Genomic DNA, 23,872 nt, shown 5'->3' with positions numbered 1-23,872 from the left:
AGTGACTTATTGTTTATTAGAATTTTAATATTTGCATATTAATATTCAATAATTACATAGAAGTCTGTGAGAATGACTAAATCTTTTATTTTAGGGTGAAGTAGGTCTAGGAATGTTTTTTTTAATGTCATTTAAATTATTTAGCATCTATATACTAATCAAGTACAGAAATGTTTGAAAAAGTAAATTTATAAGCTAAGGAATCAAAAGGGGGATTTATAAACCAAGATGGATCAGTTAGCCCATTGTGAAATGTTAATCAAAGCCTGCAGGTATTATGTTTCTTCAAATTGTACTCACGATTGGAATCAATTAGCCTCTGGAATTTGAAAGCCGGTTTCTACCAATCCGATCCATGGGGATACCAAATCGCCTTTTTGGATGATCTACTACTTTCCTGAAACAAGCGAAAAAGAACATTTTTAAGCTAAAGTCCAAGTTATCAATCATTAGTTTTGCTCTTTTATTTCATGCAAATCTGGGGGCTTTCTTCTGGAGTTGGAATAACTGTGATAGTTCTCATTCATCAGCACCCACTATGCATTAGACACCATCTCTTATCTATTCATCTGTTGAAGTAGGTTTGACTACCTCCATTTTACATCTGAGGATACTTAGGCTTAGAGAAATTAAATAACTTATCCAAAATCAAATAGCCCAGATGAAACAATCTGCTGAGTGTTTAGTTTGGGTAAATCCCTTTCCCGTCTTCAGATCTGAGTGTATTCCTCTGTTAATTGAGGAAGATTGCACTAGGTCAGCAATTTTCCCCAACCTCTCCCTTAGAATGGTTCTCCTGGGGAAGGAGGGAGAGGAAAGGATGCTGATGCCAAGACTGAATGTGGGGTAAGTGTGCGTCTCAGGTCTTCACTCAGATTTTACCTAGAGAAGCTTTGTATGAGATGGTCTATGTTTGTTATATGTACTCAAATATTGTTTGGGAAAAAAATACTTCATTATTAAAATAAAGTTAAAAAAATCCTACAGGAGGCCTTACAGTTTGTATGTTCTAAAAATTATCTCTTTAAAAAGAAACATTTTAATTTGATTTGTTATTGCCATCACTTGGTACTATCAAGTCAAAATCCTAACAGAAGAGGTCCAAGAGCTGTGAATGCATAATATACACTGGCCTTGGAATTAAAAGACGTTTTCAGTCTTCTTAATGAAGATAGAAATAGGGAGAGGCTAAGAAGACTATGTAAATAAGTGACTTATCTCACAGCTGAAGGGAGTTGACTTACAGGTTTGTTAGGCTTTTTATTGGCATAAGATGCACACAGAAAAGAGGATAAGTATTTTATAAGTGAACAATATGAGACATATACAGATTATAAGCACAATAAGTACCCAGATCAAGAAATAGAACATTACCAGTAGTCAAATAGTTTTGGAATAGGAAAGAGTCTTAAAGTTAATTCTCGCACCAAATGTAAGAATTTCTGCTTCAATTTTTGACCAGCAATGATAAATCTCATCACTTGAAAATCTCAGTGATGAACTAATTACCTCACAAGACAACTTTGTCAATATTCAACAGCTTAAAGAGTTAAAAAAGGTTTGCTTCAGAACATTTCCAATAGCTTCTTTTGTTCTTTCTAATTACTTGCATTATATTGTCAGTATTATACTAAATACTTTAAACACCAAAAATAAATAAAAACTACAAAAAAGTCTATGTTTTTTTTCCTATTATCATTTACTATGTACCTACTCTGTATGATTCCTTTTGTGGCTGTCTTGGGATCAATAAGTCAGAAGTAGTCTTTGCTTTCAAAAACCTATAATTAAGTACTGTCAGATTGACAAGGATTTTTTTTTATAAGTGACATTTCTTTTATTATATACTATAACTGTTTTTCATTTGTCCTTCTTTATAACACATTTTTAAGGAAGTATTATGACAACCCAACAAGGTACAATGTTAACTGGACTGGGGCTCTTATCACAGTGTTAAACTTGTTTGAATAACTCTCTCTCCTGTGTAAATTTTTATTATTTTTAATAACTCAGTACAGAACCACTGGTTTCAGAAGTGGTTTTGCAGAGTTTTCCACCTTTGCCATCCTGAGAAATTTTGGATATCAGTGATGAGCAGACTCTTCCCAGGCTGATTGAAGCACTAGAGAAACGACATTACCTTTGCTTAAGATTGTACTGTCGTTTGAAGGAATTCCCTGGCAGTCCGTGGTTAGGACTCTGCGCTCTCACTGCCGAGGGCCCGGGTTCGATCCCTTGTCCAGGAACTAAGATCCCACAACCTCTTATGCTGGATGAGGATTAAATGAATCCTTGCAGAGTGTGGCTCAGGGCTAGGTCACAGTAGGTGCTCAAATGTCTCTGCTACCATAACGCTGCAGGTTTCTCATTTTCTCCTATATTCACTTAGTATTTTATCTGAGAAACTGCGCTAAGCACTGGGACCTCCAGGTTAAAACCTATTTCCTGCTCTTCAGCATGTCACTGCCTGCTTAAACAGTGTCACACGGGCTACAGCAGATGGGAGTGATGCCTATTTATCTAGGTAACTTTTTTCTAAAAATATTTTTACTGTTCACAAGCCCTGAGTTTTTACCCAAACCAAGGGAACAGGCATCTGCAAACGCCTAGCAACTTTTCGAACCCACAAACGAGCCAGTTACATAACAAGGATTTAATATTATACGAATAGTAGAGGACAAGGTTCTCTCATTTTTCTTGATGCCAAGTTTTTGCCTTAACTACCAGGTCTTATCAATGTTCCTCATGTCATTATTAGGTAAATAATTCATTTAAAAAGCTCTGAAAAGTATAGAGAACAATGGAAAAACATGAGGGACTTTTATTACTGTATCTTACACATAAAAAAATTTATAAATATTGTTTAATTCTAATTAAAACAATTAATTTGAAGATAGTTAATATTTATTTAATGTGTTCAATATGCCAGGTACTGTGCTTAGTGCTGTGTATACAAGGATGTTAAAAATAGGAGGTGAACCTCATGGGGAGCTTACCCTCCAATGATATTGGTAGGAATAGACACATGTTATTATTATTCTTTTTTTTTTTTTAAATCTAATTCAGCCTTCTTTTCTGCTGATTCACATCTATCTTCCTTCTCGGGTTGGCCCTTCGTTTTGCTAGTCAATATAGATAGCATTGTATGTATGATCTTACAGGACTGTCTTTTAGACAACAGTATGACCAATACGGGAAAATCTGGAAAAAAAAAAAACAAACTTAGTGGGCTTCCTTGATGGCGCAGTGGTTGAGAGTCCGCCTGCCGATGCAGGGGACACGGGTTCATGCCCCGGTCCAGGAAGATCCCACATGCCGCGGAGCGGCTGGGCCCGTGAGCCATGGCCGCTGAGCCTGCGCGTCGGGAGCCTGAGCTCCGCAACGGGAAAGGCCACAACAGTGAGAGGCCCGCATACTGCAAAAAACCAAAACCAAAAACAAACAAAAAAAATACTTAGTGCTTATTCTTCACCTATCCATACCTCTGCCTCCGTTCTTCAAGTTTCTGAAAATCACACCCTCCTAAGTGGTGCCTATTGTTTTCACTTCTGGATTTCATGATAATAAACTGACTACATATTTTTCAACTTGACATTCAATTGGGAAACATATTGGGCTATAAAATTAGCATAGAGTGAATGGTCAAGAGTCATAGGAAACTTTGCATATCAGTTGTGCTTTAAGTCTTCTGATGTAATTATAAATAATGACTGTTGGGAAAAAAAGAAAAATGTCTTCATGATATTTTAAAATAATTTTTATTCACATAAGTAGATTTACAGACTCCTCACTTAAGCAGTTATTTTCCTTGTGGTCAAAATAATGGTCACTCCTCCTCTGCCACCATAAAGGATGTCCTTGTCATAATCTATAGAATCTGTAAATCATTTACCTTACATAGCAAAAGGGACTGTGCAGATGGGATTAATAAAAACCTTGAGATGAGAAGATTATCCTAGATTATCTGGGTGGGCTCAGTGTAGTCAGAGGAGTCCTAAAAGTGGAAGATGACTGAAGAAAAGTGGGTCAGAGAGCTGCAATCAGAGAAGGACCTAACCCACCATTGCTAGTCTGGAAGATGGAGGAGAAAGTCACAAATCAAGCAACGCTGTGGCCTCTAGACATTCTTAAAAGAAAATGAGGACCTACATCCTACAATCAAAAGGAACCGAATTTTGCCAACATCTAAAATGAGCAGGAAATGAATTCTTCCCTAGAGCCTCCAAGGAGCACAGCCTGCTAATCTCTTGACTTCCTCTGTATCCTGCTGATAGACTAGGTGAAAGGGAAATCCCACAGCAGCTTACAGAAGGAATTTTAGGAGCCACCCACTAGCTAGCCATCAATCATATCAAAGTTGTCTGCAACAGGGGCCCCCAACCCCCAGGCCATGGACCGGTATCCGTCCATTCGGGACTTGCTAGGAACTGGGCCGCATGGCAGGAGGTGAGTGGAGGGCCAGCTAGCGAAGCCTCATCTGCCGCTCTCCATCGCTTGCATTACTGCCTGAACCATCTCCACTGTGGGACAATTGTCTTCCATGAAACTGGTCCCTGGTGCCAAAAATGTTGGGGACTGCTGGTCTAGAATGGTATTTGGTGACTGGTGAGGATATCCTGGACTTCTGACCTATACAATTGTAAGATAATATAATTTGTGTTGGTTTAAGTCCAGGAGTTTGTGGTAATTTATTACCATAGAAATTTAAAAAAAAAAAACTGAATACATTTGTCTGTATGATTTAGGGCTGATGTCTGAGTATAAATGGTTAATACATAAAAACATTAAACTGTTGTGATTTTTATTCCTTGAGCCCTTAAATTCCTTCATGGACCACTCCCCGTTATAACTCCAGGGAAGGGGTAAGGTAGAAGCCATCCCGGGATGGAGGAAAATGCTCAGGGAAAGTCCCAGACAAGCAGAAGAAGTGAGAAACCAGCCCCTTCCAGGTGTTCAAAGGACTGATAAAAAGAGGAAGAAAATGGCACCTGGGGAAATAGTAGTGCCTCACATGTGAACTGACCTCCCAAAGCTTCTGCAGAATGGATAGTGTCACAAAAAATAATCCTTTTACTTTCTTAAAGAGAAGTATGATGGTTTCATGCATCATTATAAATTAGAACAGAACATTTATTGGTCCATACTACCAATGTATATTTTCAAAAGTCAAGGTAAAATAAATGAAAATAACATTTTTTTCTTTCTTTACTATGGTTAATCTACTTTTCCTGGTCAAGTAAACTAGAGGGAGTTGTGGCATGGTAAAAAGCAAAAATAAACTCTTTTTCTCCTTCCTTCTTCCCTACTCTTTCCTTCCCTTCTTTCACCCAGATTTGATCCAAAAAGTATTAGCAACCAGGGGATGTTGACTTGGATTCTATTTATTACTTCTACTTACCGAAAAACAACAATACCTTAATAAATTAAATAATTTCTACACAGTTTCTATCTATTCAGAAGTGAAATGGTAAACTAGTATTTCTCTTACATTTTTGCTGATATGAAATATATATATAACCATACTACAATCTACAACACATACACTGACAGTAATACACAGTGTATAAAACATAAATGTTAACATAGAAAGATATTTTTAAGACCAAAAGGGAAAACCGTACTTTTTGACTATCTAGTCCCTCTTGTGACAAAATAACAGTATGACATGGCTTGTATTATATATCCATTTAAAACAATCCACCTTTTCCATTCTAAAATATTCTGAAAGTAGTTTAAGGATACAGAATAACTATTAAAATAATATAAGAAGGATGGATTATTTTAAATATAATTTTAAACTTCAGACTAAAATACAGACTTCCTGAGCCAAATAGGATTTTCTTTAAAATTTATATTCTTTGGGCTTCCCTGGTGGTGCAGTGGTTGAGAGTCCGCCTGCCGATGCAGGGGACACGGGTTCATGCCCTGGTCCGGGAAGATCCCACATGTCGCGGAGCGGCTGGGCCCGTGAGCCATGGCCGCTGAGCTGCGCGTCCGGAGCCTGTTCTCCGCAATGGGAGAGGCCACAACAGTGAGTGGCCCGCGTACCACAAAAAAAAAAATGGTAATTTGATAATTCAATTTCTAAAGATGTTCACCATTCTAAAATAACTGTTATAAAACTTATATTTAAACTTTTTATTTAGAATCACTTCGTACATACCAAAGAGTCTATAAATTCACATATGTTCAGTTTAAAAAAATAAAGTAAACATCCCTATTGGTAGCACAAAGTTAAGAAATAAAATATTACCAGTACTTTAGAAGTCCTCAGTTTTCTTCCTCCCAAGTTGAATCCCTCCCATGACTTTGTCCCAGAGGTAATCTGTAGGATGAATTTTGATCTAATATCTCCCTTCATTTTCTTTATAATCTATATGTTTTGTTCAAAAGTCTCTTGGTTAGTTTAGATGGCTCTAGAATTTTATTTGAAAGAAATATGCGAATACTTCTTGACTTCTTTCAGCAAATATTGTGTTTTGAGATTTGTCCATGTTGTCATGTGTAGATGTAGTTCTTTCACGTTCAGTGTTGTATGGTATTTCATTGTATGAATAATGAATATACAACAGCTTATTAATACATTTTACCATGGATGGGAATTTGAGGTATTTTTTTTTTGTTATTGTTATGTACTGTTCAGCTAGAAATTTTCTTACACATGTTTGTAATGCACATTTAAGGATTTCTCTACAATATATTTTTAGAAGTAGAATTGCTAGTTATGCCTATACTTAATTTTATTACATAGTTCCAGACTGTTTTCCAAAGTTGTTGTACCAATTTACACACCCAAGAGCAGTGTATGACAGTTCCTATTGTTTCAAATCTATGCCAACCCTCCCACTGTGGACTTTTAATTTTGCCAATCTAGTGCATTTGTTGTTGTATCTCATTGTGTTCTTAGTTTGCTTTCCGTGAATACTAATGAAGTTGCTCACCTTTCCCTTTGCTTATTGGCCACTTGGATTTCTTCTTTTGGAAGTACCTAAGTCTGCTGCCTGTTTTTCTATTGGTTTGTTTTTCTTTTCAATATTGATTTGTAGGAGAATTTCTTATACTCTGAATATTAGACCTTGTCAGTTATGAGCAAATATCCTTTCCCATTTGTAGTTAATCTTCTTTATTGTGTCTTTTATGAAAATCTTTAATTTTGTTTTGAAATTTATCAATAGTTTTACATTTTGTTCATTAAATCACCTCTAATGTTACAAAAATATTATCCTATGTTGTCCTAAAACCTCTTGCAGTTTTGCTTTTCACATTTATATTTTTAAACCTTTTAAAATTATTTGTTATTTATGGAGTGACATAGGGGTCATATTTCTCCTTTTTTTTCTGTATTCACACCTAAGTATTCATAAATTTTAGATTCACCTTGTCAAGTTTCATGGGAAATCCTTTTGCAGTTTTACCTGGAATTGTATTGAATCTAAGGTATAAATCAAGTTGGAGAAAATTGAAATCTTCATAATATTAAAACTTACTATCCAAGATCAGTTATTTAGTTTATCTTTAATGCCTTTTCATATATTTTTATAATGTTCTCCATAAAGACCTTCAATAATTTATTGGATTTGTTGTTGCTTATCATTTAAGAATATATGTTGTAGGATTTTTTAATAGGAGTCCCTTATTTGGTTAAAAAAGGTCCCTTCTGTTATTAGTCCACTGGTGATTTAGATCATGAATAGATGTTTAATTTTATTGAATGCTATATCTGCATCTTTTGAGATGATATGGTTTTACTTCTTCAATTTATTAGTTCTATTATTTGACTTTCTAAAGCAAATCAACATTGTACTGTATTTTTGTGATAAACCCAACATGATATTGGTGTATTATCTTTTTGATATATTTTTGGAATTGTTTTGTTGATTTTTTTGTTAGGAATTCTTATCTATAATTATTAATGAAGTTGTCCTGTAATTTTCTTTTCTTGTTCTCTCCACCCATGGTTTTGGTGTCCAGATAATGCTATTCTCATGAAATGAGTTGAGAACTGTAGCTTCTTTTTTAGTTAACCTTTTGTTACTTATTTAATTATGTCATGGTCTGAGAATATGTTCTGTATGATAACCAAGCCTTAAAAATTTTAAGGCTTATTTTGTGAACAGATACTTCGTTAATTTTTTTTTTTTTTTTTGCGGTACGCGGCCTCTCACTGCTGCGGCCTCTCCCGTTGCGGCCTCTCGCGTTGCGGAGCACAGGCTCCGGACCCGCAGGCTCAGCGGCCGTGGCTCACGGGCCTAGCCGCTCTGCGGCATGTGGGATCTTCCCAGACCGGGGCACGAACCCGTGTCACCTGCATCGGCAGGCGGACCCTCAACCACTGCGTCACCAGGGAAGCCCCTTCGTTAATTTTAATAGTCGTTTCATGTGAACTTAAACATTTTTTCCCCCAACTGTAGGATACACACAATTTTTATTGATCCAGCTTACTGTTTTGGAATCAGAGTGTGGAGGGTGTTCCCTAAAAACAATAGTCTGATTTGCTGTTACATCTTAAAGGGACAATAAAATGCTTGGCCCCTTTCAAGAAGCGCATGCAGCTCTACCAACATTGAGTAACAGCAAAAAGGGAAAGTATAGTAATGGCTAATAGAGAATGTTCATTTAAATAGTTCAGTAATTTAGATGAGTAAAACACAGAATTAAATAAATATACTTTAAAGCTTAGGTGAGTATAGTAGCCAGGCTCCAAGATAAACCCCAAAAATTCTACTATAATGCAGTCTGCTTCCACATTGAACAGGGCTGACCTTTGTAACAAATAGCATATTGTGGAAATGACTTCTAAAGCTAAGTAATGAAAAATATTGCAGCTTCTGCCTTGCTTTGTTGGATCACCCCCTCTAGGGGAAGTCAGTTGCCATTTCCTAAGTTCATCTCACAGCCCTATAGAGAGGTTTACATGGCAATGAACTAAGGCCTTCTGCCAACAGCTAGTGAGGGACTGAGACTTCCTGTCATCAGCCTTACTAGTGGGCCGTTTTGGAAATGGATATCCCCAGGCCCCATGTAGCCTTCAGATGACTGCAGCCCTGGCCAACTTCTTCACTGTAACCTTGGGAGAGACCCTGAACCAGAATCACCCAGGTAAATTTTCCCAGATTTTTGATGCACAGAAACTGAGTGAGAACATAAATGTTTATTATTGTCTTAAGCTGCTACGTTTTGGGTAACTTGTTTGCATAGCAATAGAGATCTAATATGGTAAGATTCAAAGTGCTTTGGGATTCCGCAAGAGAAGAGATCACAGCCAAGTTTGGAGGTTCCAGGAAGAACTTATGGGGCATATGAAAACAATAAAACAAATGGTGACCCCTGAGTCCTGCAATGTTGGTTACCACAATTTAAAATTACAGAATTAATAACTGACTATAGGAAGTTAGATATAAATATATGAGCTTGGAAAAACTAATGTATGAGACAGAGTAAAATGAAGGAGACTCAGCAAGGCCCTGTAAATAATGAAAAGAGAAATCATTGAAGTCCACAGACATGTTTAAATTTAAAAGAGACAATTAGGCTTTCAAATTCAAATTCCAGAATGTTCTGATGAAGGACCACATTAAGTCTGAGTGATGATGTAGTTTTTAGGGGCCAGTACATAATACTTTTTTTCCTGAGTCCACCTTCAGAAACAATACAGAAATAAGATACGAAAGATCAATGTGGAGAAATCAAAATGTCATTTTGATCAAGCTGAATGTAGAATAAGACTTTAATTTGCATTTAAATGACTTTCTTACATCTCCTCTGAGGATTAGACAGATTTACACAGTCATAATTATCAAATGAAAACAGAAAGAAAAGGGATGAGCTGAACATGCTCAACTACTCCTCGCAAACTGACCTATCAAGTATGTGATTACTTCTCCTTTGAGAGGGAGTGCATAAAGTGGTGGGGCTTGGGGCCAGTCTTTCCTTAACTGGAGTTTCTCTACGTGGAAACACGAGGCTGAGAAATATGACTAAGTAAATGGGATATGTTTAGAATGATGAAAGAAACTGCTACTTCATTAGCACACAGTTGACTTATGACTTTTGGAGTTCTGTCTCAAAAGTGGTAATTCAATGTTAAATAGATTCTATTAAACTTATGATGATGGTGCTGACTAGGCATAATATCAGCTTCTGAAGTATTATCCCAAGGAAAGGGCCATATGAACAAGCATTCAGAAACAAACCAGGAACACTGGAATCAAAACATGAGATTTAAAGGGTTCACTGTAAAGTAACCCAGGCATGCTTGATTTGGAAAGTACTGTAGAGCTGTAGGATTGAGCAGAAAGGATTTTCATTTGCTTGTCTCATGAGCCTCTTTGAGGGTCTGATGACACTCAAAACTTCTATCCAGCAAATGAATTTACACAAAAATGTCTTCTAGAATTTTCTTTTTGGGGGAGTAGGTAATGTACATTTCAAAGCCCATATATGGAATCAAGTATTATCCCTTTTAGGAGAAAGTTTTAAACCTTCATATATGAGTTAGGGTAGAGAGAAAAGGTAAAGGAACTTTACCATGGAGTTGAGCTGGGGTATAAGAGGCAAGCAGTAAAGAACAGTCATTGGGAAAAATGACCCAAGGTCAATGCTCAAGGGCATTTCCTATAGTACAGACAGGCTTTTAAATATGAGGAAGGAAACATGGAAATAGGGCACCACATTCTGAATCCTTTCTCTGTGTTCTTCACTATGAAATGGAGCCCATTTTGAACTACCTCCTTTGGGTATTAACAATTAAGTGCTGGAAAAAAGTAGCAAAAATCATGAGATACCTAGGTTGGCCTCAGCCTGCAACCTTGCTTCACAATGAAGTAGAAAGGTGAAATGTTAGGATTTTCACCTTTAATCTCTGGCATGGTCATCAAGAAGTGCAATCATATCTGACAAATTGAAGTTGGAATTGCTATTCTCAACTTTACTCTGAACCTTATGTCTGGCTTTGGATAGACACACATATACCGTTGGTACAGTTTTTCAAAATGATTTATTTAATGCATGCATTCTAAGTGAATCTCACTTTTCCTGGCCTTGGACAAGTGCCTTATTCACATATAACTTTAATTTCTTTATCATAAGCAGCTTATTTCAGTGGAAAGCCATTGAACTTGGAGTTCAACAACTTGATGTTCTAGCTACATTATGCCAAGGAAATCATTTTATATCTGTGAAAATATACTAATAAAATGGGGCTAATATCTTCTTAGGGTGTTAGGAATAAAAAAAAAAAAAAAACCCAGTGTATCAGAATGTTAAAATGGGATTCTTTCTATCTCAGTTTTGGCTGTGGCCTAGAAAAGTTGAAGAGGAAAAAAAAAAAAAAGTGGTATTTTCTCTTGCATTCCAAAGTAAGGTGCTAGAGTTATGCACTATTTGTAAAGGAGGTTGTTACAAACTAATTTTCTCAACCTTCATCCAATAAAAAGATTGATACTGAATAGGTAAAGAAGGAGAATTTCTCTGGAGCAAGTTTTTGGAGAACAGTAACATTTCCCTCTTCTTTCATATAGAGAAAGGGCTTCAAGAAAATCTTGACATATACCCATTGAAGCAGGGTAGACCTCACAGAACAGACTATGAAATCTAAAGGGCAGGATGCTGTAAGAATTGGCTCGATGCCAGAGTGAAGAAATGGTTATATAAGCAACAGCTTTACTTTCAGTGACCAGAGTCAAGGATGTGGGTTTTCTGTGGAACAGATGTAGAGCGGGCGTGTGGGTAGAGTTGGCCTAGGCTAATGATAAAAGGAAACTTCCCTGAAGGGCTTTTGGCCAGGGGTTATGGGTGAGGCACCAGGATGCTGCTGGTGGTGTCAAATGAAGAAACTGAGCGGGTAGGATAAAGGTGAGGAGTAAAACTGACCTGCTGAAAGAGAAGCGCTGCTGGAGGCAAGATATTTATGTCAATGTTCCCTACTGGGGTTATGCAGTGACCCCATAAAACGGCCCATGGTGAGGAATCATCTTTGAGCATTTACTGAGGCCAGAGAGCACAAAAGTCAAGTCATGATAGCATCAGTCAAGTAAGACTTTTCTTTACTTCTCTGCACCCACATCTCCAGTACTGGAGGAGACATAAAGCAGCCCAGTGTGGTAGAGGAAGGGGTGAGGACAAACTGACCACACACCTCTTCCCAGTGCAGCTTTCCAGCTTGAAAAGGAGAAACATTATTAATATTCATAGTTTGGGCTAAAACATATTATTTTTATTATTTTAATTACTGAAATATGATTGTCTTTCTAATAAAAGCGATGGGACGAATTTTTATTATTTCAGTGTGACCTGTAGAGTCATAGTACCTGCCTGTGTTTTTATGCAAGAGATAGGAAACAACTCCTACTGAATGGGTTTGAATGCATGTGGGTGAGGGATAAAGTTGCTTTTCTAATTATGTTCTATGGAGTGTTCTCTTTCAATTAAGTGGTTATAATAACAATGTTAGAGAGCAAAGTGTTTATTGACCTGAATCTATAGAATGTATATAACTGTGCTGGGTGTCTTCCATCTGTTCTTCAGGTACACTCTCTGACTTTTCTCACCCTACTTTCAGTCCAGGAAACTAACCTCTCTGGATCCCGGAAAAGTGCCTGTGCTCCCTGGCTTTGGTTTGGGACAGGCCTAATGGGCAGCCTTGGCAGGAGAGAGTGGAAGGAGAGAGGAAGTGAAGTCAGGATAATTTTCCCCTCGCTGCCTCCTTGCAAGATCATTTCCTCCTAACTGAAGGTCACGGCTTCTCCCAAGGCATCTGACTCTTCAGACCAGGGTCCTGGGCTGTTGTGCCGTCCATTATGATTTGCTTCTACCCAGCCTTTTGTAAATAGTCTTCCTGTGTCTAAATCCTTCTCAAATTTTCCTATTTCAAATGTTTCCTGTTTCCTGCCTGTTTCCTGCAGGAACCCCGACTGACACAATGATACTACTTGCTTTGCTGACCTCAAAATATTAATGGGAGAATTAAAACAATAATAGTTGTGAAAATGATTATCCTAATTAAATTCAGATATAAAGTATTATTATTTTTGTTAATATTTTGGAAGGCATTTTTGGGGTTGTGTGAAGAAGTGAGAGAAACCACCCTTTAGAAAAATTCCAATACCTTCTAATATTGAAGTGTCATTCAAATAGTAGATACGATTTTGCTAGGGATATGGTCATAGCTGCTTCCTTTTATTTTTCATAAGCTGAATGACCATTAACTTCAGGCTTTAAACAAGTGAACCGAATGAAGGAATATTTTGAACTTCAAAGCATAGTTGAGATAACCCTGCCCTGAGAATTAAAGTAACTTGCACATCCAATTGAAAATGAAGCTAGTGTCATATTCAGGTGAAAAAAATGTTAAATATGGTATAAAATAGGAAACAACAGATGGTTCTTTGCTTCATTTTATGATGATCTGACATGGACTTTGCCCTGGTATTTTTTATGTTTGTTTGTTTTCTTTTTTCTTTCTCCCTAGCTGTTCATTCATTCTTCACATTTCCATCTCTTATGGACCTTTTCAAAAGCAGAGTTTAAAATTTTTCTTTTCTGAATATCTTATAGTCATAGAAAATAAAATAATGCATTTCATATGCGTGAGACAGAGTTTTAAAATCCGGAGTCATGTAATTCAAGGATCCATAAACATGGATGGGAAATGTTACACCTTTAGTCTCATTATCCTCTAATTGAAATATAGCATTTGTTTCACTTACGAATGTAGAGAACAAATCACAAGGGTGTTAGTAGTAAGTAAACCCTTGTCACAGTAGAAATCACAGATACATTTGGATCACATTTTTGTCATTACAGATACTTTGAAATTGTTTTTATGTTCAGCACTACTTGAATTTATTGTTATTTAGACATGTCTTTTAGATCTTATTTTATGCATTAATAAAGAAGCATATATGTTGTCATATTACAAATTCATTTTAAGTATTATGATAATTCTGTTTCTATATATTAGTAACCTTTGAACTCATGACATTTGTCCATTTAAAAACAATATTCTGAGAAGGGGTCCACAGTGGCCCACGACACAGAAAGAGCTTATGAATTCCTAGATTTAGTTATGGGTGAAATCTTTGGGCTACAGTATGGAAAATGGATCTCAGACCTATAACCTTCTCTCGGTGAGTATGAGAAAATAGAAAATGCACGCCCTGAGAAGGAGAAAAATTGATGGCATATACATGAACATCACAAGTGTTTGTAAGCAACAAAGAAATTGTTTTGTATACGTTCATGCATAGTAAGGTAACAAGATAATCCTGGCCTTGTGAATAATTCAAAAGCAAGTAAAGAAGTAGTAAAGCTATCTGGACTAAAGGACCAAAGGTCTTATCTCATATAATGTAATCAAAGAACAGCAAATAACATTATGTACAGCTCTCCCAAGCAAAATTACTATAATTTTTAGAAATCTTTTAATAAAATAGTTGCAAAACTCTAAACTGTATATTCTTGCTACTAAATGTAGGAAAACATTCATTTTAGTCCTGTGACTTTATCATATACATTTAAATGATTCTCAAATATCTTTGCAACAGATGATAGAAAAATTTAACATTTAATGTTTTTTGAGTTAGCATTATACTTCGAAAGAAATCTAAAATTATTTTTCAATTAAAACTCAAGAATGTGTATAGAAATATATTATGCAATATCTATTACTTATCTCCCATTGTTTTCCAAATCTCTAATAGACAAATTTAATGTTTGCTTTAAAACCAAGAACAGGAATTCCTGAATAAAAAATGAATCCTGAAGGAAAATCTCACAAGAAGTGTCCTTGGAATCTAATTCGAAGGGGTAAAACATCCACTATCAAAAATAAAAGTATAAAAGACATAAATTATATGTAAAAAAGAAAACTATTAATTTGTATATGTCATTCTAAATAAATGCTAAATAAAACAATCCGGATATAGGAGGTCACCTTTGTTGTTAAGCCATAGAGTACAAAGGAGCAGAGTCTCTGTATTCTAACTATAGTCAGGAAACAAAATATAGAGTCTTGATTAGGGGAAATCCTCAATTTTTCAAGCTCATGCATAAACTTCTGTGCAAATGCATTAGCTGTCCTTAACACTTCCAACCTTCTGGAAGTAGCTGGAGGTGAAGGGAAAGGTAGAGAAAAAGGCAAAAGAAAATTGACCAGTTTTGACCTCTGAAGATCATTAATTACTAATATCTTTTCTTTATACAACACTCAATGGGACCATCACAATCTGGTTCCAGAGACACTGACTAAGATTATAGAGGTTTTGTACTGCACAGTCCGGAGGGTAACAATATGAATGATTGCTGAATACAGCATCCCTGTTTGGTCCTAACTCTCCTTCCCAATTTTATTTTTAACCCTGCTTCTTAGGTTGTAGGTTGATACTGAACCTACACCATGCTATTTAGTCACCCCAAGAACATGTCCTGAATGTTCATGCTTTTAAGCCATCTCTTACCTGACTTCCTTTTAACAGAATAATTTTTCTTAATCCAATTAACCTTTCAAAAATAGTAGTAGTTATTTGGGTCAAAATTTGCTGTTATTACAGAATTCAGCAAATCATCTTTTTTCACCATTTTTGGAAAATTATTGAAAAAATAACCATAATTTCTTTAAATAATGATTCTCTTCTACTTATCACCATTAAAGTCTAATTAGATTAAATTGTATGTTATAATTTCTCTTTGTGTTCTGCATACCTTTGTGATATATTCTGAGTCATTTTCTTAGCGTTATCATTTGGTGAATGTATTTACTCTTCTGCCAGGTCTAATCTCTTGTTTATCTTATTGTTTCATTTCATTTCTTTAATTTGTTATGAAACATTTCAAACACAGGTGAAAATAGACTAGTATAATAGACTCCCATGTATGCATCATTCTAAGTCAACAATTACTGATTATGGTAGGTCTTGTTTCATTTATTCCATTCCCACTCCTGTATTACTTTGAAGCAAATCCCAGACAAATACTTACAACTAAATATTTAAATAACAATAAATCTAATTTTTAATGTAACCACAGTACCATTTTCATATTTAAAAGAGACAGTAGGACTTCCCTGGTGGCGCAGTGGTTAAGAATCCACCTGCCAATGCAGGGGACACGGGTTCGAGCCCTGGTGGGGGAAGATCTCACATGCCGCGGAGCAACTAAGCCCGTGCGCCACAACTACTGAGCCTGCGCTCTAGAGCCTGAAAGCCACAACTACTGAGCCCACGTGCTGCAACCACTGAAGTCCACGTGCCTAGGGCCCAAGCTCCGCAACAAGAGAAGCCACCGCAATGAGAAGCCCGAGTACCGCAACGAGAGCAGCCCCCGCTCGCCGCAACTAGAGAAAGCCGCGCGCAGCAACAAACACCCAACACAGCCAAAAAAAGTAAAATAAAATAAAAAAGAGACAATAATTACTTAAAATCATTAAGTAGCCACAGTGCACATTCACAATTGTCTCTTACACATGTTAATTTTTAAACAGACAATTGCTTGAATTAGAACCCCCCAAAATTGTGACTAGTTAATAAGTCCCTTAAATCTACTTTGATCTTTTGGATCCCTTCCCTCCTCCACCTCTTGTTTTTCTTCAAATCTTTGTAAATTATTTATTGAAGAAACTAGGTTATTTATTCTGCTGTTTTCTACAGTCTGAATTGCTGTTTGCTTCCCTATAATGTTTCTGAAGTCATTTCTTTGTCTTCTATATTTCCTGGAAATTGGCAGGTAGAACTAGAGGCAAGAAATTTTTTTTTTTTTTCCAATTCTGTTACATAGGTAGTGTTGAGTTCTTCCACCAGGGAGCATATAATGACTCACTGTTTTTCCTTTTGTGATGCTAGCAGAAACTGACAATCACTGCCTAGAGCCATCATTTCATTAGGTTTTGCAAAATAGAGACATTCTAATACTACCACTCCTTCTTCATTTATTAGCTGGGATAATTCTATAAAGGAGAATTTCTACATCTACTAATTCTATTGTTTCTTCATTGCTTTAGCTGTACAATTTCTATAAAGAGAAAATTCCACGTTTTCCTTCTTCTCCATGTCTGCAAGCAGCTATTTGTTGTAATATCCTTTTATGCTCAGTTAATAGCCGTGAAGCAATCAAAAACTCATTCTAAATTTCATATGCTCCCCCTACTGTCCCTGAATTGCTTGATACTTTGCTGTTTCTATATTGTCAGACTGCATAACTATAACACATGGCACTCTTTTTTTTTTGTAACCATCATCACACTTTAAGTCTAAAGTTATGTTCACACCAATTCTTATGATGTTACCTCTCCAGTCATTTTGATTGTTTGAAGAATTTCATCCAGTAGCTTCCTCGAGAAGTACTCATGAGAAGAATATTCCCTAATGTTTTACACACTTATGATAGTTTATTTTTAGCCTTTATATGTGAAAATCTGTTCAAATGAATAAGTGCTTGCCAATTTCCTTTTCTTACAAGCCAAGCTATGTTAGATAGATTATATCTCCTAATATAGTATCTCTTTATGACACTTCCTAAAGAAATTGTTATGATGGAATCTCAATGTAGATTATATATATTTATAAGATTTATGTAATAAATATTTGGTGTATATGCTATGTATGCTATCATAAATTCATATATAAATATTTACATAAATGTTTACATGTTGACTTTCAAATTATTTTGTAGACTGTACTGCAAGATCCAGGAATCTAAGAAATACTATTTATTAGAAGGCACAATATTTCCTCCACTTAACCTTTGGCTTTCTATAACCTTCTTTAAAAATTGCCTCTCTTCTTGCTTTGTGTTATAATTTGTTATAAATATTTCTATGTTTCTTACTGGTATGTGATCTCTTTGAGGGACAAAGACTGTATTTTCCTTCTTTTTTCCACCGTAGCCCAACACAGTGCCTAGAACATAAGTGGAACTAACTTACATTTGTTTAATTAGAATACGATCTGAATTTCAAAACACATGTGTGGTATTTTTTTCAAGTACATGTTGGATAAATTATAGTCCCAAAGTGATGATTTTATTTACTTGTGTAACTCTGAGAATCTTTCAGAAGTCTAGCAAATTGCATCCTGTATTGATGAGAATCATTGAGCAAAAGCAAAGTCACGGACCAGGAACAAATGTGATGTGTCCTAGAACTCCAAGTAACTAAGTGAAACTGGACTAAAGGATGTGGAAATGAGTGCAGGAAGAAAAGAGGTGCCAGATTATGAAAATTTTCATAGAATTTCCTTAAGGAGTTTGTTTTTATCTTGTAAGCAATGGGAACTTTTCATGGAAAGATTTTTTTTGCGGTACGCGGGCCTCTCACTGCTGGTGGCTTCTTCCGTTGTGGAGCACAGGCTCTGGACGCGCAGGCTCGGCGGCCATGGCTCACGGGCCCAGCGCTCCGCGGCATGTGGGATCTTCCCGGAACCCGTGTCCCCTGCATCAGCAGGCGGACTCTCAACCACTGCACCACCAGGGAAGCCCTCAGGAAAAGATTTTTGTGTTAGATGATCCCCCTGGTAGCAGAGTAAAGGATGCATTCACCAATAAAGGGGTGAGGATGGTGGTGGAAGTGGAGATGGGGAAAGACTGGAGATGGGGAAAGACTGGAGAAAGAAAACATGTCAAAAAGATGATTTAGGCCAGAATTAGGAAAGCCTTAATGTAAAAGGATATTCTGGAGATATTAAACATATAAAACAAGTAGGATTTAGAGAATTTAGTGAATAATGGAACGTTTCATTTAAGCAAATGGAATCCTGGTGAGCAAAAGGGATCCTAGTAAATTCCCCAAATTCCAGACTTTGGGGAATTGGGTGATCTTTTGTGTCACTGCTGCTGTGAAATGTACTGCATGAGGAACAGATACTGAGGGGGTAGAAAATGAATTAAGTTTGGAATGACTGGTTTAAAGTACTGACACTTATTCAATGATTAAAGAGAGATTTAATTATTCTAATTCTGTTATAATAGTTAACAGTTTACAAAGTACTCATTTGATTTTTATAGAGGTAAGTAATTATCCCCATTTTCCAGATAAATAAGCTGAAGATCACAGAGAATAAGATTCTTATACAAGTCACATGGCTAGAAATGCTTAGAAATTTGATTTAAACATATGTGTCCTGACTCCAGGTCCTGAGAGCTCTTCACTGCCTTCTTGGTATAGGAAAGGGGACTTATTCACATCATTTGGAATGCTGTGTAACAAGGGTAAAAATAAAATGGTATTGTGGTTACCTTTATTAACTAGAAAATGCAACTGACCAGAACATTTATCTCATAGGACACACGTTTCCCCTTGCTTCCCAAATGCTGTTATGTCTTGTAAGAACTACTTTATATTTACATGCAACAGAATCTTCTTCAGAAAACATTTTGACAAAAATATTTGTGCATACCATAGCAGTTATTTTGCTCCCTAAACGTTATTTCTAAGATGATGCCATTAAACTCAGAAATTAGCTAAGACACTTTTAAAACTGTTTACCTACAAGGTTTTCATTGTATTTTTTTAATGTGGACTTCTCTGTTTCTGAACCCAGAGTGGAAGAATTAGAAAATGAAAATGTTCCTTCTCTAAGAGTTCACTTACCTCTGTTTACCTTTATGATCTACAGAGCCAGCTGAGAGTCTGTCCAGGGGAGAACCAAAACCAGAGAAGCTTCTTTTCTTCTTTGTTTCAATCACATCATTCTCCAGAGACACAAGTTCATCAAGAAGTAAGAATTTTGCTGCCAGATCTGTGGCTGATTTCTCTTCCTTGACTGTGGGTGGTGACTGAACATCTAAGACTCTAGAATCAAAGGCCTATAGGGCAGGAAAGGTGATTCCATTCATTGACGAGAAGAAAATACATACAATCATCTGCATTTGGCTTTTGCTATTTTTAGCTGACATGTCTGTCATGAACCTTGATTTCTCATGAGTTATGATCCAGAGAGAAAGACTTTTGGGGACAAAAACACATAGAGATGAGGTTTATCCAAAAGGAATGAAAGGGAAACTAAACACACACACACACATACACATACACAGAAAGAAAAAGAAAGGGTAAACTCCTCTAAAGGAGGCCTGCCTCTAAAATTTAGTATAACTGATTATTCTTTCAGATTCTTTCCCAGTAACAACTGCATCCTTCCTTATTACTCCAAAAGCACTTTATCTATACTTCTTTCATCACTGCCATCATTACATTTTCCCTTGTATTAGATTAGCTACAATATATTTGTATTGCCTATTAGATTGTGAGTAACTTGAGGGCAAAGACTATGTCTAATTAGTCTTTTATCTGCTCTATTCAATGCCTATCTCAGTATTTTGCTCATAGTTAGTACTCAGTAAATTTCTGCTGAATATTTATTGAATGAATTCCGAAAAAATCTAAACCTCATGTTATTTTCTTTTCACCACTCATTCATTCCTTACTGATTCAAACCACTAAACATCCACTGTGCAAGTCCTGCGTTAGACCCAAGAGATACAAAAATGAGTAAAATCCAGTCTGTGCCCTGAAGGAGCTTACCATCTCCACCCATGTGATTTACTAACACATATTAATGAGTGTCTACGATGAGTCAGAGCTATCCCAAGGACTTTATTGTCCCATGTCAGATTTCTTGTTTATTTGTTTGTTTACACATATTGCCACTTGGCATGTCATCCAAACCATAGAAGTGTAAGCTTCCGGTTTGTGAAGTCTGTCTTCCTTTCTCAGGCGCAGTCACAGCATTTCAGAAAATGCTCCTGCTAGCAATCTGGAGTCATTTTGTTGTAAAGGGGATGCTACTTCTTTCCCAAGAGCCTGAGACTATTCCCCTGTGGGAAGAAGGGTTAATAACTACAGGGGTCTCTTCCCTTTCCTCCTTTAGTCACATTCTTGCCAGACTCTTGGTCTGGGAAAGACTCTTTTTCTTCACTTCCTGTCTTTATTTTTGAGTTACTGCTCTTATTCTCTTTCTATTCCCTTCATTTTTTTCTCAATAAAATGAAACAGTAGTACTTTCCAAGCCTTTTCATCATTGACTCACACAATTCTCTTTTGCAATACTTAGAGTCTACCTCAAAGCTCTGAGACCTAAAGTCATTGAGCTCCTTCTTTCCTAAACCAGTGAAATCTGCTCTAAGTCTGGCCAGTTCTTTCTGGAAAACCCCTCTTGCCCTGCGCTTTCTGATTCCCCTGAGGAGAGATTTATATCAGGTCCTCTTCACTGCTTAGTGCACACTCTCAATCAGCATATAATTTATTTATCTCCTCTCTCTCTCTCTCTTTTTTCTATTCTGTCCTGAATACTGCCATGAAGTTAATGATCCCCAAACACTACTTTCATCATATAAAAACATTAAAAATCTCTATAGCTCTTTGTAACTCATAGTTCAAAGTCCACAACTTTAAAGAAAACCTCAACTTCTGTTACTTCCCTACATAAGCCTGGCAGCATAGAAACTAAAGAGGGGAAGGATGTTATAATCATGAGAAAGAAACTCTTAAGATCAGGAGGCAAACCTCCAAAGGGCAAATTTAGGAGATCTTTTATTATCTCTCAGAGCTTCTTCCAAAAACTATGTGTTCATTCTCCCGACTGATGTATATACAAAGTAGATTTTTGTTTCTTTTTAAAGATATTCTTAATCATCAGGAAAAATTCACAAAACTTGTATAAAACTTGTCCTTCAGTAAAACACATTTCAGATTCTCACTTTATGTTATTTAAGAAGCACAAAGAATGTATGTTTCTATTAAGATCAAATGAGCCAAATTAACTTTTCTCTGTGTGGCGATGTCCTCACATTTCTTTTCCTTTATAGTTTAGTCTTGGCAGCAAGAAAACATCTGCAGAGTGATAAAATTTTGGCCCAACTACTCAAATCTTGACATGTAAATGACTTCAAATTTCACATAAAATCACTTTATCTTCATGTAATTGATTCAATTATAAATATGGCTGAAATTATAATGAATTTTCTCCTATAGTTTTTGGTCTATGGAATACAAATCTTTGTTGTTACTTACAGCTTTTTTTTTTTTTTTTTTTTTTAACATTTAGATACCTGGTTTTCTCTGAATCCACGGTGAGGACAAGGTATAGAAAGAAATGCCTATTTACTTGATTTTTGTGTTATCAAACCTTCTCCCTACTTGTCAGCAACACCTGCTTCTGACATTAGTAAAAATGGCTTATGTTCATAAAAGAAGTATGGTCCCTTAAGCTAGTTTCCATTACCTCTGCTGTGACATCCACTGAGAGCACTTTTCCTGAGCTCCAGACCACCAACGTCGCAGCCAGGATAAAATGTGCACTTGCCAATCTCCAGTCCAGCATCTAAGGATCATACACATCATGGTTAACATTGATTAGTCTGGCAAGATAGAAAACAAAAATGTCTATAAAGTTTGTTATAGGCAGGTAATAAACCAAATTATTCAGCTTCTATATGTTGGAGTGCACCTCTGCAAAACTTACATAATACTTAATAGAAGCTGTAGATCTCCCAGAATGAATTCTATCAAGGCTTCATTTCCATGGAAACCTAGACTGGGGTTGTAGAGCTATAATCATAATTTAATTCTAAGCCAAGTCTGAAAAATCTAGTTTGTGTAACTTTATTCTTTGACTCTCTAATCCACAGACTACAACCTCATGTACCTAAGGGGAAATATATTAAATTGACTAGGTATGAGAGACTAAGGCCTGGTGGGATTTGTGGTGAGCAAGAGAGAATGTGCTGTGTCTAAAAGTAATTCAATTCAAAATTTCAGAAACACCACAGTTCCAATAGGAGACTATCTTTATGTCCTGTGATATGTAAGGATTTCTAGAGCAAGATTCAAAAGGTAGATCTCATGGAAAAAATTAACGAATTACACTATATCAAAATTGAAAAATTCTACATGATAAATACAATAAACAAATTACAATAAAAACCAAATTAAAAATGGAATATATTTTCAACAGATATAAAAAAGAAAGTTTAGCATTTGGAACATTTAAATAACTCTGATAAATAAAATTTTAAAAACAGACTCACAAGTAAAACTGGGCCAAAGTTTATAAGGAGACATGTATCTGAAAGTTCATAACTTCATTTTGTATAGTAGTAAAAAAATGAATCAACTCAAGTACTCTACTCAAGAGGAAATGGATTGATCAAATGAGGTAAATTCATACTATGGACTTTACTCAAGTAAATTAAATATGGGTGTTATCTACTGTTCAAAACAAATGACCTGAATGTTATGTGTAATTATATGCAAGGATTTAAAAAAACAGATTTGAGGGGAGATTAGAAGTTCTAGAACAATACATATGCCAAGCTACCATTTACCTAAATTGGAAATACGTAAAGCAATTTCATCTATTTTGAAATCTGTACATATAATTAAAATATAAACCAATGGAACTTGATTCATGACTATGATTACTTCTGGGGAGGGTGGGGAGTATATGAGATTATGGAGAAAACATAAGGGACTCAGTTTTTATCTCTCTCTATATACATAGTAAAGCAAACATGTTAAAAGATTACATTTGTTAATTCTGTGTAGTAAGCACAAAGGTATATCATTTATGAATTTTTACATTAAAAAAAACTATAAATCCAATTAAAGCTTATCTACAACCGAGATCAGGCCTACGGGATGCCAGTTTTGCCACTGGTTAAAGCAGAAGGCCTTGCCCTGCTGGGAGAAGCTCACGGGCTGTGAGCTACCAACAGAACGGGCTTGACTTCACCACTTAGCACATGACATTGGAAGTCCCCCAGGCCATCCTTCATGAATGAGAAGTTTCAGTAAACTTCTGTTGCCTTAAAAAAATCATTTGGAAACCTACAGGGAGCAAAAAGAAAGAGATCCTAGGATCGATCTGAAGAACTGGATTTGACTCAT

At 36.1% G+C, this 23,872-nt stretch overlaps 2 protein-coding genes across 4 annotated transcripts in view; one reads left to right on the top strand and one right to left on the bottom strand.

The window, feature by feature from the left end:
- The window catches only part of UTS2B (urotensin 2B), a 79,406-nt gene extending 56,026 nt beyond the window's left edge, over window positions 1-23,380 (top strand). The window contains exons 6-7 of the transcript XR_012331440.1: window positions 19,605-19,706; window positions 22,032-23,380. The gene's annotated coding sequence lies outside the window, so the exon portion shown is untranslated. The remainder of the gene's footprint in view (window positions 1-19,604; window positions 19,707-22,031) is intronic.
- Window positions 1-23,872, bottom strand: part of OSTN (osteocrin) — a 36,974-nt gene that overhangs the window by 3,639 nt on the left and 9,463 nt on the right. For 2 of the 3 annotated variants that reach the window (XM_073804024.1, XM_073804025.1), the window contains exons 2-4: window positions 22,209-22,307; window positions 19,580-19,794; window positions 19,050-19,184 (exon numbers count right to left, since the gene is read on the bottom strand). In XM_073804024.1, coding sequence (XP_073660125.1) covers window positions 19,082-19,184; window positions 19,580-19,794; window positions 22,209-22,307 — 417 coding nt within the window. In that variant the 3' untranslated portion in view covers window positions 19,050-19,081. Of the gene's footprint in view, window positions 1-300; window positions 398-19,049; window positions 19,185-19,579; window positions 19,795-22,208; window positions 22,308-23,872 lie in introns of those variants that run through there. The other variant, XM_004325929.4, reaches the window with a different exon arrangement.

Source organism: Tursiops truncatus, chromosome 4, assembly GCF_011762595.2.
Source record: "Tursiops truncatus isolate mTurTru1 chromosome 4, mTurTru1.mat.Y, whole genome shotgun sequence".
NCBI lineage: Eukaryota > Metazoa > Chordata > Mammalia > Artiodactyla > Delphinidae > Tursiops > Tursiops truncatus.
The sequence above is the reverse complement of the archived record's forward strand: the minus strand, read 5'-3'. Positions and strand labels throughout refer to the sequence as shown.